The sequence below is a fragment of the Hyla sarda genome, chromosome 5 (genome assembly GCF_029499605.1).
Source record: "Hyla sarda isolate aHylSar1 chromosome 5, aHylSar1.hap1, whole genome shotgun sequence".
Classification (NCBI taxonomy): Eukaryota; Metazoa; Chordata; class Amphibia; order Anura; family Hylidae; genus Hyla; species Hyla sarda.
Window position 1 is genome coordinate 270472842 of NC_079193.1, and position 14802 is coordinate 270487643.

Genomic DNA, 14802 nt, shown 5'->3' on the forward strand with positions numbered 1-14802 from the left:
TTGTAAATCCTGACCACAATGACTGCTTTTTTTTTGCGCCACCAATTCTACTTTGTAATGACATCAGTCGTTTTACCCAAAAATCGACGGGGAAAAAAATCATTGTGCGACAAAATTGAAGAAAAAACGCCATTTGTAACTTTTAGGGCTCCCGTTTCTACTAGTGCTGGGTGATATACCGCTTCATACCGAATACCGGTGTTTTTTTTCTGTACAATATGAATTTTTCCCTATACCGCAATAACGGCCGGGCCCCTCCCCTCTCAAATGAATGAATTATCAGTCACAGTGCGCTGGGGAAATAATCATACATGATCCGAAGGTGCTGTCCTGCTTTTCCTCCCCCCCTCCACCAAATGAATGAATTATCAGCCAGCCGCTGCACAGTCCCCACATTGGGGGACTAATCATGTTACCCACAGGCACTGACCTCCTTTTCCTCCTGTGAGCCACGGCGCTGGAATTGAATGCGTTGTGAGCCGCAGGACGGAGAACGGAAGCTGTCACCTCCCCCTGCAAGCGCTGAAAGCCTGTGGGCCGCTGCAGAATTTCTGATCAGAAGTTCTGCAGCGCCCACAGCCCACTGCGGCTGACAGTTCATTCATTTGGTAATGGGGGGGAAAGCAGGACAGCGCCCACTGGTCATATATAATTAGTTCCGCAGCGCAATGCGGCTGATAATTCATTTGAGAGAGAGGGGGGGGGGAAGAGAATGGTGGTAAGGAGGAGAGGAGTGGGAAAAAAAAAAAATACCGTCAAATACCGTGAGACCGCCATAAGTTTGAACAGTGCCGTGATACACATTTTTGGTCATGCCGCCCAGCACTAGTTTCTACTCAGTAAATGTTTTGGTAAAAAAGTGACACCTTATCTTTATTCTGTAGGTCCATACAATTAAAATTATATCCTACTTATATAGGTTTGATTTTGTCGAAAATTGCACGAAAATTTATTCGTTTAAAACGATCCTCTTCTGACCCCTATAACTTTTTTATTTCTCCATGTATGGGGCAGTTTGATCGCTCATTTTTTTGCACCGTGATCTGAAGTTTCTATCGGTACCATTTTTGTTTTGATCGGACTTATTGATCGCTTTTTCTTTATTTTTTGTTGTATAAAAAGTGACCAAAAATGCACTATTTTGGACTTTAGAATTTTTTTTTTTTAAGCGTACGCCATTGACCGTGCGGTTTAATTAACAATATATTTTTACGGTTCGGCCATTTACGTTCGCGGCGATACCACATGTTTATTTACACACTTTTTTTTATGGGAAAGGGGGGGGGGGTTATTCTGATTTTTATTAGGGAAGGGGTTAAATCACATTTATTTTTTTTACTTTTTTATGCAGTGTTACAGCCCCCTCTAGGGGCTAAAACATTGCATACTCAGATTGCAGGCACTGTTCAATGCATTGTCATAGGAATGCATTGATCAGTGTTTTCTGCGCCTGATTGCTCAAGCCTGGATTTCAGGCTTGGAGCAATCAAACACTGATCGGACAGCCGGAAAGAAGGTAAGGCATATCCCGCTGTCCTCTCAGCTGTTTGGGACGCTGCGATTTCCCTGTGGCGGTCCTGAACTGCTCCGCTGAGCTAACCGGCAGTGTATTCTCCCGTTTTAGACGCTGCAATCAACGTTGATTGCGGCGTCTAAAGGGTTAATACCGGACATCAGCCCGATCGGCGATGTCCGGTATTAGCCGCGGGTCCTGGTTGCTGATAGCAACCGGGACCCCACAGATACAAGCTCGCTTCACGGATCGAGAGCCGGCCACAGACATAAAAATATACGTCCGTGGTAGTTAAGGGGTTAAGGGTACGTTCACACGTACACGATCCTGCACAGATTTGATGCACAGGATTTATAACTGCAGATTAGAAGCTGTGCTCAGTCATTTAGTTTACATAGAAATCTGCAGCAGAAAATCCTGCGCATCAAAACTGCATACGTGTGTAAGTACCATAATGTTCTGAGCCCCATTGACCGCAGACAGATCTGGAGGTTGTACGAGTTGATCATGAACATCCAAAACATGTCACACGTTCAGAACACGGAAATAAACAGGATTTGGCAGCATACCTGAAGTAGTTCATGCCCCTCCTCAGGAAGGGGTTTTGGAGGTCCCAGGTATTCACAGTTGTACTTATCCCCCATTGGACACTCTCCATACCAGACACAATGTTGGGAAGAGACCTACAACAAAAAAGAAAACAAAAATTGAATTATTTCTTTTTACTCATTTTTAAACTATCACTGAAAGTAGACACAAATCATAACCTGCAATCCTTTACTGATCATGGAAGCAAAGTGCATTACTCAGCTGCACTGGTCTAATGGTTACAGGGCTTCGGGGCATCACAGTTGTGTGTTACTTTTATTTTTATTTTTTTTATTTAACAAAACAAATTAAAAATCCTGGTATTGAAATCTACAATTGTAGATTGTTGGTGAATCTGACTTTTTACCTTTCTTGGCTTTGCCTCCACTCCTGATTTTGGCCGATACAAAATACTGACCAAGCTGTAATGCAGTGTTTCCCAACAGGGTGCCTCCCGCTGTTGCAAAACTACAACTCCCAGCATGCCCGGACAGCCTTTGGCTGTCCGGGCATGCTGGGAGTTGTAGTTTTGCAACAGCGGGAGGCACCCTGGTTGGGAAACACTGCTGTAATGTATGAATAAGGCCTTAACATTATCCTCAGACCCGATCATTATGCAAGAATATACCATGCATATAGGACGACAACAACTTTCTCCCCAGACACATGCCCTTATCTATCTTGATGAACCATCAGGTCAGGTATGTCATGTCTGATAACACAAGGTACTTTTGACCCCAAACAATCCAATACTATCAGTTTTCCCAAGGTCTAGCGAACCAACATGTAAACACTCAGACAATGTTTGAATATCCTCAAAAAACCCAATAAATATTATTGGAACAAGGAAAGAAGATGCCAGCGAGGGATTGCGGATCCCAGGTTTTATTAAATGGATAAAAACAGGAATGGTAAACAAAGGGTTACGCGTTTCAGGCGTGTAACAGAACGCCCTTAGTCATGGACTAAGGGCGTTCTGTTACACGCCTGAAAGGTGTAACCCTTTGTTTACCGTTCCTGTTTTTATCCATTTAATAAACCTGGGCTCTGCAATACCTCGCTGGCATCTTCTTTCCTTGTTCCTACATTCGGTGCCGCCATACACCTGCCGTGTGTTGGTTTTGGGAGGAAGGTCCGGTGCTAGCTGATCAGTCCGTATTCTGTCAATAAATATTATTAAAAAAAAAAAAAAGTCTTCAGTTTTTATGCCTTAGGCTGCGTTCACACAACCGTCTATACCGGTCTTGTTCCTGTCCCGTCAAAAATAAAAATGGATAAAAAAAAAAACACGGACTGAGCATGCTCAGAAGTAAAAACGGATTGAAAAAACGGATGCAAACCGATGACGGAAGAAAAATATACTGCATGTGCCGCTTTTTCTATCGTAAAAAATAAACGGAAATGAGTGCAGACGGGTACAAACGGATATAAATGGATTGTATGAAATCCTATTGACATGAATGGATTTTTTTTTTTTTTATCCGTTAACAGCCTGCAAGAACGGATCCGAAATGGGGATATAAAATGAAAAAAATAAAAAAAATAAAAAAAACAGGGGACAGACGGCCGTGTGAACGCACCCTAACGGACAATCCACAGAAGATATGCTGCAACGTCTATTAGTAATTTGTCCTGCATTGTCCTTTGAACTACGAGTCACACAGCCTGACCACCGTGACTAAAACCCCTACCGCAGTGATCCCTAATGTGGAATACAACTCTATGTCCTATGCTTCAACTTTCCTATAGTAAAATAAGTAAAAGAGGTCACTGGTTTATAGGAACAAAGTATAACAAGTCTAAAAACTCAAAACATGACAACATTAACCCACTATGAGTGGCTTAGAATAAAGAGGTAATTTAAGAGCAAGCCAACAAACAGCATGCATGTGACCATCAGGAGACCGGACAAGTGCGGTGTAACCCATGTGGTTTTGCTAATCTCATTTCTGCTCAGCTCTACAAAATCATATGGATCACTGCAGAGATAAGCAATGGGGGAGATTTAAAAGGCTGACTAGCTGCCCATAGCAACCAATCAGAGGCCAAGAGATGACTCTTCAATCACACGCACCAATCACCTTCCACCACCACAAGGAGGGACACGCCCCCTTCCCCGAGAGGATTTCTAACACTGAGCTAATGAATATTATATCATAAATATAGGCGATAGAGGCATAAAAAAAAAATCACATGTACATGGCCAGGATTAGGTATTGAGTAAGGGTGGGTTCACATCACGGGTTCAGTGTACGGATTCATATCTGAAACCGTATGCAATCGTATCGAAAACCGTATCCATAGACAATCCATTGGAAACTGTACGCAACCTGATGAATGCGGTTTGTTTGTAGTACTTTTTTCCTCGTACTCAAAACCGTGTTTTACCATGGTTTTTTTTTTTGGTCTGGGTGAAAAACGATATTGTAACCGTATACGGTTGTTATAACATGAAAGTCAATGAGAACTGTAGTGTATTGTATGTGTCTACGGTTCAATCCGGTTTTCCCTATATACAGTTTTTAACTTTGCACATGCACATTGCGAATCTAAAGTCACACTCACCGAACAATTGAAAATAAAAAAAATAAAAATAAATAAAAACGGGTTTGATGTAATTGTTAAACCGTATGCAACCGGACAAAAAAAAAAAAATTCAAACCGTATAGGGGTTCTTTTTAAGGGCACGGTTGCATACAATTTGGTCTGGTTTTGAGGAATACGGTTTTGATTAAAAAACCTGATAGAAAACCGTGGAGACAAACCGTGATGTGAACCCACCCTAACAATGATTATTATTTATTTTATTTTTATTTGTGGGATCTGACAGGTACGCATTAATTTGTTACTCAGTACCTAATCCTGACCATGTGCATCTAATGTTTATGCCTCTATCACATATAATATAAAAATGCCTCTTTTCATTAGCTCACAGTGTAAGAAATCCTCTCAGGGGAAGAAGGCATGCCCCACCTCCTGGTGGTGGGAGGTGATTGGTGCGTCTGCTCATGCAGCCATGTCCAGGAGTCATATCTTGTCCATAACTCAGATTCATGGACAAGCCTGATGCTGCTGCAGGACTGTTAAGTGTCCCAATAGGTATGAGGACCACTAGTGGTGGGATTTTCAGGGGCCATTTTATTTATTAAATATTAAAAAAAATATTAAATAACCATAATACAAAAGGTCTTAAATTTTCATCAGTAACAACCTCTAAAAAAAAGTTTTGGGATCTGACAGTGCCCATTTACGAAAATATTCATATAAAAATGTGGCCTGCTGAAAATCATGTACTTTCTGTAGAAACAATTACATCCAGGTGTAAAACAGTGACTTTTCAGCTGATAATTTAGCAACAAATACATTGGCTGTAAATGTAACCCAAGTCTGGATGCTCACATCGCATTTTAGTCCGTATCTGGTTCACATTTTACAGCTCATTCTGGTCAGTATCCGTAACCATATCAGAAGTAGGTCCAACAGACAGAAAAAGGTGCAAGTCTTTCATAAAAATTTTTCCCTGAGTTGGTCACATTTCTGGTTGGGGGATGTGCCGATACCATATATATTTTTTTTTTTTTTTTTTTTTTAAGACTGCGTACCAATACTTTTTCTTAAGTACTCACCAATACTTTTTTGAATGTCACGTGACAGGGTCTTTTTTTTTCCCCTTAAGGATACACTCACACAGGCAGATCCACAGCATATATTTTACGCTGCGGATCCACCGCTGAAGGACCGCTACTTGGTGCCTTTAGATGTACCTGCTCAGAGTGGCAATATGCCGCTACGTGTAGACACACTGCAATGTGCAAGTCGCAGCACGCATGCGCAGTGTACTCGCACATCGTGGCTGCTCTCGGCCTAGCTCATGGAGCAGGGGGGGCAGCCGTGGTGTGTGTGTGTGTGTGTGTGCGCGTGTGCGACGACTCGCACATTGTTTCAGTGTGTCTGCTTGTAGCGGCGCACTGCCAATCTGAGCAGGCACATCTAAAGGCAGCATGCAGCGGGCCTTCAGCAGCGTAAAATACGCTGTGGATCCGCCCGTGTGAACATACCCTTAATGGGAAAAAAAGGGGTGTTTTTTTTAGGTTTTATAAGGGCTTTTTTTATATTCAAAAAATATATATATTTTGTATTTTATTTAAACTTTTTTGAAAAGGGGGGGGGCGATTCAAATGTTTTATTGGGAAGGGGTAAATTAACATATTTTTTATAAAAATTTTTTTTTCACTTTTTAGTCCCCATAGGGGACTATTACATGCAATCTGTAGATTGCATACACTGATCAATGCTATGCCATAGCATTGATCAGTGTTACCAGTGCTCCTTTACGACTGCCTACTATGGCTGACAGCAGTAAAATAACGATGATCGCCACACAGAGCAGGGTAAGGGACCCAGCCGTCCTCACAGCTGATCAGGACATGGCGATTATACAGCAGTGATCCCGATCAGCATCCCTGAGCTAACCAGCAGTACATCTCATCACAAGTACTCGTGCAAATGTCCAGTATCGAAACATCTCTAGCTGAAACTACTGAGACCTAGCACTCCTCAGCCCACTGCCACCCATTCCCTGTAGGTAGTGTTTTCCCCCTGTAGGTACTTGCAGCTGGGGCTAGTGGCATGCATGCTGGCAGGAGGAGAGGCAGAGAGAAAGTAAGGAGGGCCATTTATTTTGCTGTAGGTACAGTATGGTGCCTGAGGGATATTTCCAGCTGTGTCTCACGCCCAAGGTGCCACGGCACACTGGTAGAAGGACACTGATTTAGTACGACAGTACACCCCAACACATTGCCTTATAGAAAAGAAAGGCTAAACAATGCTGCACCCAAGTCCTCCAGTTATCCTGTAGCAGATCAGCAGTAACTGGGACAAAAGTTACAGTATAGGGAAGTGGCCACCCATAACGCAACTGCTATGGCAGGTTAGCTCAAGGGTCATAACAAGGCGATCAGATTCCGCTTGCTCTTAGGAACGGGTTTGTTGACACGGACTCTAGCCACCTGGTAAGGAGCAATGCTGCTTACTGACCACTACTTCCCACAGAATAAAATTGGGGCCTACTGTGCTATTGAGTAAGTGAGGGAGGTGGGGTCCTATTGCACATTTCCCGATTGCAGTGTGAACATGACGCTACAGAGTGACGTTGCTGGTTCCTCACTTTTGTAGCTAGCTCCTTTATCTAGGGGACCCAATATACATTTGAGAACATCATGTATTTTGAGAAAAGCAAAAATGGAAAATAATGCTCTTTAAAGAGAGCATGATAAGGATACGTGGAGACCTAAAGGTCATTCCTGCTCCACAGGGAATTCTGGGAAGAAGGATATGCAAAGCAGTTCTCTGATCAGATGGATATACCCTTCTACTGGAGAATTGTCTGGCTTGGCTAACATTCCCAGTCACATTCTAAGACTTCATATTGTCACACATTGACTAAGTAAAAGCTGATTTCAAAGGATGCCTTCAGAAGAGCAGTAATGATAACTAGAACAAATTGGTATATTGTGCCTACCACAAAAACAACACCCCGAAGTCTGTATAAAAGAAAAACCTTTGTAAAAAGGAAGTCTTCAGTCAGTCTAAGGCTGCTTTCACACTATAAAATTCATCCGTTTTAAAGATCCGTTTGATGTTCCGTTACGAAAAACCTGAAATTCGGCCATTAAACGTCCGTTAGAAAATCCCATAAGTCCGTTAGAAAATCCCATTATAGTCTATGGGATTTTTACATTATCCGTTTTAATCCGTTATTAATAATGGATGTTATTTTGTGACGGGAGAATGAACGGAAGAAATAGTGCATGCACTATTTCTTCCGTTACCATCTTCCGTCACAAAATAACGTCCATTATTAATAACGGATTAAAACGGATAATGTAAAAATCCCATAGACTATAATGGGATTTTCTAATGGACGTTTAATGGCCGATTTTCAGGGTTTTCATAATGGAACATCAAACGGATCTTTAAAACGGATGAATTTTATAGTGTGAAAGCTGCCTTAGTAGGCGGAGCCATATTTCTTTATTGAGCTACTGGAAATGCAGCTGAATTCACAGTGGCTGTCAGAAAGGGAACCTGAGTTATTTGCACACTGCTGTCTATAGTTTACAGTATATAGCTAACAAGCTTGTAAATTCTATACACGACTGCTTTACCATTTCTGTAGGAGCAGACAAGTTTCCTTATCAAAGTGATTGTTCCTAAACTAATGACTTCCTTACCACACAAACCAGGTTGGTAAAGTAAGACCTGTCCACACTGCTAAATCACAACCTGGGAATATTCAAGGCAGAGATTCTGTCTGCAGGGGGCGCCGCTGAGATCATCGGTAGGACCGCGCAGAGGTGCACCTACTCCACAGACTGCACATGTTCATTCTTTTAGCCGGTCCTGAATCTTCAATTTATACTACAGAACCCATTGTGGAAATTCAGCAGTGACCGGATCAAGAGCCAAGACAGCATACGTTGAAATGCTGATATTTTTGTAAAACATATATAGCAATTTCTTAATGAATACATGAATGAATGAAAAAGAATGTTGATGTACAGTCATGAATTTATGTATCTGGGGAAAAAGAGAAGGGGTACTTAAAGGGGTACTCTGCTGCTCAGCGTTTGGAAGATACTGTTCCAAACGCTGGAGCCGGCAGCTTGTGACGTCATAGCCCCGCCCCTCACCACATCACGCCCCGCCCACTCAATGCAAGTCTATGGGAGGGGGCATGAAAGCCGTCATGCGCCCTCCCATAGACTTGCATTGAGGGGGCGGAGCATGACGTCATGCAGGCGCCAGCTCAAGCGTTCAGAACGGTTTGTTCCAAACGCTGAGCAGCGGAGTACCCCTTTAATGGGCTGCACTGTGGCAAGCACTGTTGCCTGGCAGCGCCGGGGTCCTAGGTTCATATCTCACCAAGGACAAAATCTGCAATGAGTTTGTATGTTCTCGTCATGTTTGCTTGGGTTTCCTCCCACACTTTATAACATACTGATAGATTGTGAAACCTAATGGAGACAGAGACCATACAGTTCTGCCGAATTTATGTGCGCTATATAAAGAATTAATAATAATAATTTACAATTTATATTTGAAGAATTCCATTAGCAAATCTAATAGTGAATAGCTGAATTATCATTCTACCATGAAAAATTAGTTATTCAGACAAGCAGGACTGAGAGCTGCTACTTTATTAGCTATTCATGCATGAAGTCAGAATCTGTGCCACGGCAGAGACACAATAGAGTGCACTGTGGGACAAGCACAAGGTCTTCCAGAACGCACATGCATAACCTTAGTTAACTGAGCGCAGGACAAGCTCTGAATTCCAAAAAACACAGTGGCCCAGATTGAGCACTCAGTTTATAAACCCGGGCTAGTGTTCGAGTGAGGCCCCTGAATCTCAGATCCACAGCAGAAGGGATGGAACAATATAGGCGAGATTTTTTTTTTTTTATTTTTTTATTTATATATATATATATATATATATATATATATATATATATATATATATATATATTTTTTTTTTTAGGGGTTTTCCTATGTTAATATAGGGAAGCACTATACAGTGACCCCCCCCCCCCCCCGACCTATACGATCATCTCAACATACGATCACTCTCAGAGGCCATCACATGTTGAAGGCAGCAGACATACGATGCTTTTGTATGTCGGGGCCATCGCATAAACGGCTATCCGGCAGCGCAGACTGCTTCAGCTGCCACCGGATAGCCGTTTACGGTGCCCCGTGTGGTCAGCTGACGATCACTTACCTGTCCTCGGGGCTCTGGCGCTTCCTCTTCGGGATCCCCTGCATAGTCGTCATCACGTCGCTGCGCACGCCATCCCGTCATCCAATAGGAGCGGCGTGCGTAGCGACGTGATGGCGGCGACGGAGAGCGAAGATGTAGGGAAGCGGAGGCTTTGCCAGATCGGCGGGGACACCCCGGGGACACGGCAACAGTGATGGAAGGCGACATCCAGGGCAGCGGTGACGGTCCGGAGCGGCGGGGACACGTGAGTATAACCTCCAATACCAGTTGTCTTCAACCTGCAGACCTCCAGATGTTGCAAAACTACAACTCCCAGCATGCCCGGACAGCCAACGGCTGTCCGGGCATGCTGGGTGTTGTAGTTTTGCAACATCTGGAGGTCCGCAGGTTGTAGACCACTGTCCTATACTTTACATTGCACTGATTCCTCAACATACGATGGTTTCAACAAACGATGGTCCATTTGGAACGGATTACCATGGTATGTTGAGGGATCACTGTACTATGCAGACATAAAACAGGATCTGGCAAGCAGCCATCAATGATAAATATTTAAATTATGTATCACTGATGTTTCTGAGCATTTCCAATGGGCAACTTTATTATATATCTACACAGATGTCGACAAAATTGTTGGTACCTTGAGATGATGACTGAAAAGCCCACAATGTTCCCTGAAATAAACTGACACTTGCAAAAGTAATGTACAGTAACCTCCCGACCTGCGATGGCCCCGACATATGATAAAATCGACATACGATGCTTTTATATGTCGGGGCCATCGCATTAACTGCTACCCGACAGTGCAAAATGCTTAAGCTGCTGTCGGATAGCAGTTTAAGCATCCCGGACAGGTTCGCCTACCTATCCCCGCTGCTCCGGGTCCACTTCGCGATCCTCTGGCGTCTTCTGCATCTTCTCCAGGGTACGGGCCTCGCTTTCCGGTGTCGTTATTACGTCACTACGCACGCCGTGCCGGCGCAGCAGCGTAATAACGTCACCAGAAAGCGAGGCCCGGACACCGGAGAAGATGCGGAAGAAGGCGGAGGATCGCGAAGAAGACACCAGAGCAGCGGGACAGCATCGGGAGCCCCTGGGACAGCATCGGGAGCCCCTGGGACAGCATCGGGAGCGGTGAGGACCTGGTCCGGAGCGGGGGGGGGAACAGGTGAGTACAGCTTCCTATTTACATTGCACGGATCCCTTAACATACGATGGATTCGACAAACAATGGGTCGTTTGGAATGAATTACCATCGTATGTTGAGGGACCACTTTATTAAAATTTGCTGATGAAGCTCAGAAGTTGTTATTGAATTGTGGTTTGACAGAATCATTATAAATAAACAAAATAGCAAAACTGGCCTGAACAAAAATAATTGTTCCCTGAACGTAATATTTTGAGGTAGTCACTACAATCCAGCAATTTCTGTAACTCTCAATGAGACTTCTGCACTTGTCTCCAGGTATCTTGGCCCACTCCTCATAAGATACTGCTCCAGATGTCTCAGGTGTGAAGGGGCCTTCTTCAGACTGCAAGTTAAAGGGGTACTGCTCAGCCTTTGGAACAAACTGTTCCGAACACTGAAGCAGGGAGCTCGTTACGGATTAGCCTCGCCCCCTCAATGCAAGTCTATGGGAGGGGGCGTGACGTGATGTCCTGAGCTGCTGGCATCGGCTCCAGCGTTCGGAACAGTTTGTTTCAAACGCTGAGCAGCGAAGTACCCCTTTAAAGCTCCTTCCTCAGATGTTCATTAGGATTCAGATCAGGGTTCATAAAAAGCCACTTCAAAATAGTCAAGTGTTTTACTCTTAGCCTTTCTTGAGTGTTATCATTGTGTTTTTTGGGTCATTATCCTGTTGGAGGACCCATGACCTGGGACTGAGACCAAGCCTCCTGACACATTAGGCTCCAGAATCATACCTTTTACAGATTCAAGACATTCTGTGCCACATGCAGTAAAGCAGCCCCAAAATATAACTGAGCCTCCTCCATGCTTCACAGTAGTAGAGTGTTCTGATCATTGTATGCCTAGTTTTTCCTAGTTTTTCCTAGTTTTTCCATCTGAGCGAATGTGACTTGCCAAAAAGGTCCAGTTTTGTCTCATCTGTCCAAAGGACATAATTCCAGACGTTTGGGAATATTGGGCAAAAAGTTAAAGAGAAAGGGTCTTTGTGTCAAAGATCAGGGAGACATCGTCCCATCATAGGACAACAGGAGTAGTACACAGCTTTATCTTTAAGATTCAAGAAAAAGAAGACATTTATGTTACATGTGGCTTCTTCTGCAGAATCCCCACAGAAATCTGCATCAGAATGCACATGCCACACACATAGAAAACTCTGCAGCAATTGGTCGCCCCTACTATCACTTTGCCGCCTGGCTGTAGGAGACATCTAAAGTGCCCTATTTGGCATGTCCATTTTATTTCAACGTTTCTTTCTAAGACTAAGCCAAGTATAACAACCGAGAAATATTCAGACATAGATACTGGCACCAGTAGTATTTTCTCAATACTAGTATTTGATTTTCACTGTAAAATATTTAGCCAGGGCCCTCATGTCTGATATCAAGTGCCTCTACTTATTCCTTTATGCCCATTATGTTTATTATGGGACTCCAATAGCAAATATTATGGAATTTTCAAAAGCTCCTACTAGATTTAGGGTAGGGTCATACTTAGCACATCCATAGAGTACGGATGCGCTGACGGCAGTCACAAGCGTGAGCTCCCTGCTGCGGCTGGGTAACTGTGTGTCTGCTCGTATCAGTGGATTTCCTGCAGTGCATCTGCTACGAGCAGGCACTATGCTTACAGCAGGAAATCCACAGCTATGAGCGACACACAGAGCTACCCAGCCGCAGCATACACTGTGGATGCGCTACAAGTGATCCTACCTTTAAAAAGGGATAATGTCTACTTTAATTACAGGAGTGAATTGTCCTGCCATATGGTACTGCAGGACAGCTAGTACACATTGCATGGTATTTTACCATTATTGCCTGAGAATAGCTAAAGTTTCACACTCCGTCATCTAACCTTGTAGGCTGGGTTCACACTACGTTTTTCAACTATGGTTCCTGCATACGTTTTCTATCAAAAACCGTATGGAAAAAAAATGGATGGAACAGTATGGGAAAAAGTAAACCGTATGCATTTTTAAACAGTATACTGTTTTTAAACGTACATACTGTTCCGTCCGTTTTTATAGAAAAAAAAAAAAAAAAAACATCCTTTTTTGAAAATTTTGTCCATTTTTAATGGCAGGGGTCTTGGGTGGGGACTTTAGGATTCAAATGCGCATGTGCAAAGTAAAAACGTATACGTTTTTCCCGTATACATGTGCGTTTCCCATTGACATCCATGTTAAAAAAAACGTATGCGGTTGCAGTAAGGTTTTTAAACCGGAGACAAAATCGTGGTCATCCACGGTTTTGACTCCGGTTTAAAAAAACGTACCGCAACCGCATACGTTTTTTTTTTTTTTTTTAACATGGACGTCAATGGGAAACGCACATGTATACGGTTCCATACGGGAAAAACGTATACGGTTTTTACTTTGCACATGCGCATTTGAATCCTAAAGTCCCCACCCAAGACCCCTCCCATTAAAAATGGACAAAATTTTCAAAAACGCATGTTTTTTTTTTTCTATAAAAACGGACGAAACAGTATGCACGTTTAAAAACCCATATGGTTTACTTTTTCCCATACTGTTCCATCCGTTTTTTTCCCCATACGGTTTTTGATAGAAAACGTATGCGGGAACCATAGTTGAAAAACGTAGTCTGAACCCAGCCTAAGACAGTACTGCTAAAAATGACATTGTTAAAGTAGAAGTCTCGTGTAGGACAATTTAATCCCCTATCCAAAGAATAGGAGATAAGTGTCTGATTGTGGGGGGGGGGGGGGTTGGGGAGGTCCGGCCACTGGAACCGCTGCGGGAAACCCGATGCGAGTTACACTACCATTCATTCGAATGGGTCCGCAGACAGTCCGCAAATCTGACACTATTGCAGACTGTCTGTGGACCCATTCAAGTCAATGGTAGCGTAACTCGCAGCAGGTTTCCCGCAGCGGGAAATCTGCTGCTAGTAATAGCGTGTGAACGCACCCTAAGAAAGCTTAGCTAACCAGGCTGTCTCTGTGATAGGTCAAGGTCTTACAGTGAAATTAAAAAGGTTATTCAACAGGAATATCATCTTAGGTGTCTCGAAATTGGCAACTCTGCCAACTTAAATCATTAACTAGGGAGATCTTCACGTTTGGCAAGCAGTGGCCTGAATCTGTCATAATAGTCGTATACCAGCAGACACAAGTGCAGAAGGGATAAAGCTGGATCCCTGCACTCCATTATGCTAGTGAGGGGCTGCTGTCACCCATCGATACTGAAACAGACTGCTACGTTCAGTTTTTTGTTCTTTTTTCTCCAGAGCAGGTGAGCTATACATCTCCCTGCTAGAGGTTTTTATTTCTCTAAAGCATTGTTTTCCAACCAGGCTGCCTCCAGGTGTTGCAAAACTACAACTCCCAGCATGCCCAGACAGCCTTCGGCTGTCCGGGCATGCTGGGAGTTGTAGTTTTGCAACACCTGGAGGCACCCTGGTTGGAAAACACTGCTCTAAAGTTACCTTGAAATGGCGGTGTCTGCAGTGGAATGTTTACGATCTACAATAGTTATCTATAAATGCAAAACTACGTGGGTAATTTACAGAGATCTGTGCTGACAAATGATTCTATCATCCAAGATCATTTTCCACTAGTCATAATTACTAGAACTGCTGGGAAATATTGATAGGTATATACATATTATGTCCACATATGACATGGCCGCCCATCATGCTCCCAGAGAAGGACTGCGATTGTATTTACAGAAGTTATCTAGATAATATAGCCGGGTCCTGAGTTTATATCTTGGTA

The 14802-nt window shown here is 43.3% G+C and overlaps 1 protein-coding gene across 1 annotated transcript in view; it reads right to left on the reverse strand.

Annotated features, from left to right (window-relative positions):
• NPC1 (NPC intracellular cholesterol transporter 1) overlaps window positions 1-14802 on the reverse strand; it is a 64933-nt gene that overhangs the window by 38769 nt on the left and 11362 nt on the right. The window contains exon 2 of the mRNA XM_056521724.1: window positions 2083-2196. Within this exon, the coding sequence (XP_056377699.1) occupies window positions 2083-2196 (114 nt within the window). The remainder of the gene's footprint in view (window positions 1-2082; window positions 2197-14802) is intronic.